At 47.2% G+C, this 5,000-nt stretch overlaps 1 protein-coding gene across 1 annotated transcript in view; it reads right to left on the bottom strand.

Annotated features, from left to right (window-relative positions):
• dzank1 (double zinc ribbon and ankyrin repeat domains 1) overlaps positions 1 to 5,000 on the bottom strand; it is a 17,212-nt gene that overhangs the window by 1,443 nt on the left and 10,769 nt on the right. Inside the window, exons 13-19 of the mRNA XM_031561977.2 lie at positions 4,469 to 4,572; positions 3,890 to 3,973; positions 3,257 to 3,350; positions 2,705 to 2,787; positions 1,850 to 1,933; positions 1,597 to 1,724; positions 213 to 287 (exon numbers count right to left, since the gene is read on the bottom strand). Of these exons, the coding sequence (XP_031417837.2) occupies positions 213 to 287; positions 1,597 to 1,724; positions 1,850 to 1,933; positions 2,705 to 2,787; positions 3,257 to 3,350; positions 3,890 to 3,973; positions 4,469 to 4,572 (652 nt within the window). The remainder of the gene's footprint in view (positions 1 to 212; positions 288 to 1,596; positions 1,725 to 1,849; positions 1,934 to 2,704; positions 2,788 to 3,256; positions 3,351 to 3,889; positions 3,974 to 4,468; positions 4,573 to 5,000) is intronic.

Genomic DNA, 5,000 nt, shown 5'->3' with positions numbered 1-5,000 from the left:
GCAGCCAGTTAGAGTGGTGTGTGTGAGTGTTCTCTTACCCCCTGGGCAGCCAGTTAGAGTGGTGTGTGAGTGTTCTCTTACCCCCTGGGCAGCCAGTTAGAGTGGTGTGTGTGAGTGTTCTCTTACCCCCTGGGCAGCCAGTTAGAGAGGTGTGTGAGTGTTCTCTTACCCCCTGGGCAGCCAGTTAGAGAGGTGTGTGAGTGTTCTCTTACCCCAGCAGCGTCTCGGCGCTCTTCAGGCCTCTGTTGCCCATGGCTGCGGCCACGTGCAGGGCCGTGTTGCTGAGTCTGAGGGCGGGAGAGAGAGGGGGATGGAAGAAGGTGTTCACACAGACACACACACGGGATGGGATCAGATGGTAATGTGCTAACGTGTTTTTACAGGGGGGTGTAACATGAACACACGACGCAGCATTCCTATCAGCGACCAAAGGAGATCTACTCTAGGAAAGTACCCGAGCAACACTGCTTAGCAACACTGCTTAGCAACATTGCTTAGCAACACTGCTCAACGACACTGCTTAGCAACACTGCTTAGCAACACTGCTCAACGACACTGCACAGCAACACAGCACGACACTGCTTAGCAACACTGCTCAACGACACAGCACAGCAACACAGCACAGCACACTGCTTAGCAACACAGCACAGCAACACTGCACAGCAACACTGCACAGCAACACTGCTTAGCAACACTGCTTAGCAACACTGCACAGCAACACTGCTTAGCAACACAGCACAGCAACACTGCTTAGCAACACTGCTTAGCAACACTGCTTAGCAACACTGCTCAACGACACAGCACAGCAACACTGCTTAGCAACACTGCTCAACGACACAGCACAGCAACACTGCACAGCAACACTGCTTAGCAACACTGCACAGCAACACTGCACAGCAACACTGCTCAACGACACTGCACAGTAACACAGCACAGCAACACTGCTTAGCAACACTGCACAGCAACACAGCACAGCAACACTGCTTAGCAACACTGCACAGCAACACTGCTCAACGACACTGCTCAACGACACAGCACAGCAACACTGCACAGCAACACTGCTTAGCAACACTGCTCAACGACACTGTGCAGAAAAGTTGCCCTGTGTATCACCACCCTGGCGCAGCAGGGTAAGAGAGAGGCGCTTACCACGGTAACCCAGCTCAATCATTACTCCTTCTGTAAGTGCGCGGTTGAATGAACTAAGTTCCTGCCCCTAATGGGTCTAGCTGGTTCCCCTTGACAGTAAGTAAGGAGGGGGTGGGGGCGGTACTCCAACCTGATTGGTGGTTGACAGTAAGTAAGGCGGGGGTGGGGCGGTACTCGCGGTCCTGATTGGTGGTTGACAGTAAGTAAGGCGGGGGTGGGGCGGTACTCGCGGTCCTGATTGGTGGTTGACAGTAAGTAAGGCGGGGGTGGGCGGTACTTACGGTCCTGATTGGTGGTTGACAGTAAGTAAGGCGGGGACTGGGCGGTACTCACGGTGCTGATTGGTGGTTGACAGTAAGTAAGGAGGGGGGTGTGCGGTACTCACGGTACTCATGATCCTGATTGGTGGTTGACAGTAAGTAAGGCGGGGGTGGGGGCGGTACTCACAGTCCTGATTGGTGGTTGATGTCGGCTCCTCTCTGCACCAGGACAGGAATGACCTCATGGTGACCGTTTGTTGTCGCGACGACCAACGCTGGATGACCTTTGCTGTCTCGGCACGATGGGTCGGCTCCCTGAAGCAAAGACAGTGCATTACGTAAAATACAGAAATGGTGAGTTGATGAATAATTAAACCAATTCATTGATAATAATTATTTCGGGTTCACCTCCCCCTCCCTCATACCACACCCCCCCCTACCTCCTCCAGAAGCCTCTGCACCTCCTCGACACGCCCCCTCCCTTCAGGCCCCACCTCCTTCAGCAACAGGCTGTCTTTGATTGGCTGATTGGTGAAAGTGGGCATGATGGAGGAACATGAGTGACAACCAATCGAATGCAGAGCCTTTACTGTAATGGACACCACAGTCTTGCACTCTATCGTTACTGCACCTTACTGTAAGTGTGTCACTTATCTTTCATTATTTTACTCTCTTTAAATTCCTGCTTTATGTACTTGGTAATATATTTTTAATTATACAATATTTTATCTTTGTTTTTATTTTTCCTTTGGATGTTCATTTTTTTATTTATGTATTTGTGTCACACTTCACAACTCCATTGCCTAAATGAAACTGATCTCTGCCTTCAAACTGCGCAGGGAGTGGAGCAACAGGAGGGTAGGAGCTGTCCATGGATGGATAGAGGAGGAATACAGAGAGGAGGAGGAGGAAGAGAAGGAGGAGGAGAGGAGAGAGGAGGTGGAGGAGGAGGGGAGGAGGAGGAGAGGAGAGAGGAGGTGGAGGAAGCGGAGGAGGAGGGGAGGAGGAGGAGAGGAGAGAGGAGGTGGAGGAAGCGGAGGAGGAGGGGAGGAGGAGGAGAGGAGAGAGGAGGTGGAGGAAGCGGAGGAGGAGGGGAGGAGGAGGAGAGGAGAGAGGAGGAGGAGGAGTAAAGAGAGGAGGAGGAGGAGATGAGGAAGAGGAGGAGAGGATGATGAACAGGGGAGTGAGGAGGAGTAAAGAGGGGAGGTGGAGGAAGCGGAGGAGGAGGGGAGGAGGAGGAGTAACGAGATGAGGAAGAGAAGAGGAGGAAGAGGAGTAGAGGGAGAGGCTCTCACTGGTTGTTTTTCTGTGGGCCTCTTCTGGGTTCTCAGGCTTTTCTTCGGACCGGGAGAAGACAGGGTTGGACCACTCTCTGCTGCTGTGGGGGGGGAGAAGACAGGGTTGGACCATTCTCTGCTGCTGTGAGGGGGGTGGAATGTGTGTTGTGTTATTCTAGGTCCACTAAAATAAACCATACACACTGTGAAAATTCATGCAAAATGTAATGTGTGTGTGTCCTCCTCACCCTGTGTGTGTGTGTGTGTGTGTGTGTGTGTGTGTGTGTTGTGTGTGTGTGTGTGTGTCCTCCTCACCGTGTGTGTGTGTGTGTGTGTGTGTGTGTGTGTGTCCCCTCCTCACCCTGTGTGTGTGTGTGTGTCCCCTCCTCACCCTGTGTGTGTGTGTGTGTGTGTGTGTGTGTCCCCTCCTCACCCTGTGTGTGTGTGTGTGTGTGTGTGTGTGTGTGTCCTCCTCACCCTGTGTGTGTGTGTGTGTGTGTGTGTGTGTCCTCCTCACCCTGTGTGTTGTGTGTGTGTGTGTGTGTGTGTGTGTGTGCTTCTCCTCCTCACCCGGTGTGTTGTGTGTAGCCCCCTCTGTGACGCTGCTCAGGTTGATGATCTCACTCAGGGCCATCGGCTTCTTCAGCTCAACCCCCTCTGGGGCCTGGAGTAGGATAGGAACACCAATCACCTCTGATCAATCAATCACCACTAATCAATCACCACTAATCAATCACCACTAATCAATCACATATTAATGATCAAGCACCACTAATCAATCACCTATTAATGATCAATCATCACTAATCAATCACCACTAATCAATCACATATTAATGATCAATCACCACTAATCAATCACATATTAATCAATCACCACTAATCAATCACCACTAATCAATCACCACTAATCAATCACATATTAATGATCAATCACCACTAATCAATCACATATTAATGATCAATCACCACTAATCAATCACATATTAATGATCAATCACCACTAATCAATCACATATTAATGATCAATCACCAATCAGACTGTGAGCTGTGATGATGTAACTTTGACCAATCAGACTGTGAGCTGTGATGATGTAACTTTGACCAATCAGACTGTGAGCTGTGATGATGTAACTTTGACCAATCAGACTGAGCTGTGATGATGTAACTTTGACCAATCAGACTGTGAGCTGTGATAGAGTACCTTTGACTTATCAGGCGTGGCGGCGACAAAGTTGATCCTGAGGCTGACCTCAACGTTGTCCTCCTCAATCATCGCAGAGACCATCTGCAGAGAGAAGCAAGAAAAAAAAAGAGTCTTGATCGTTTAGTCCTATTTTTTTTATCCTTTTATTTATTTCTTAGCATCAATTACTTTTCATACAAATGTATGTTTCGTAGACTGCTTTGGCAGCATTGTACACAGCCATGCCATTAAAGTACATTACTTACCAGTTCTCTGAAACAAAATTACATAAAAGGTCAACAAAAGCTCCTTCATGTCCTCGTTACATCAACAGTTTTTCATTGTTTGTTTGTTTGATATGTGTTTTGCTCTTTGTTTTATCAAGTCTTCTGAATGTTTGTTGTTCCATGTTTGTGTGTATTGTATGTATGTAACTATATGTTTGTTTTATTGTGTTTACTGGATTTGTGTTTTTATAACTGGGTTGGTTTTGTTTGTTTACCTGTTTGGTTTATTTGTTTGGCTGGTTTTATTGGTTTGTTTACCTGTTTGTGTTTATTGTTTTGGTTTTGTTTGTGTGTTTGTTTGTTTGTTTACCTGACCCATGCGAGGCTCTCCTACCAGGCCACGGAACTCTAGATTGTTCTGTGTGTAGCTGCGCAAGTGAGAGCAGATATGATCCATTTGCTTTCTCCAGTACCCTGTGAATAACACACACACACACACACACACACACACAAACACACACACACACACACACACAGAATTAAAACTGCATACTCACACACGCTTGCAAAGAAATGCAGAAAAGCATGAGTTCAGTATTGGGATGTAAGTGTATATTAAATGTATATTAGTGTATGTAAATACTACAGAAGTGTATATTAGTGTATATAAACCTACTATGGAAGTGTATATTAGTGTATATAAATACTACTGAAGTGTATATTATGTGTATATTGGTGTATGTAAATACTATGAAAGTGTATATTAGTGTATACAAATATTGAGTCTCCTAGCCATCTTTCATGGCACAAACTCCCTCTCTTTCTCCCTCTATCACACAAACACACACACACAATGTTTTATTCAGTTTACCCCTATATGGACACACACACACACACACACA

The sequence above is a fragment of the Clupea harengus genome, chromosome 24 (assembly GCF_900700415.2).
Source record: "Clupea harengus chromosome 24, Ch_v2.0.2, whole genome shotgun sequence".
NCBI lineage: Eukaryota > Metazoa > Chordata > Actinopteri > Clupeiformes > Clupeidae > Clupea > Clupea harengus.
Note: the sequence above shows the minus strand (reverse complement) of the source record. Positions and strands in the feature narration are given on the sequence as shown.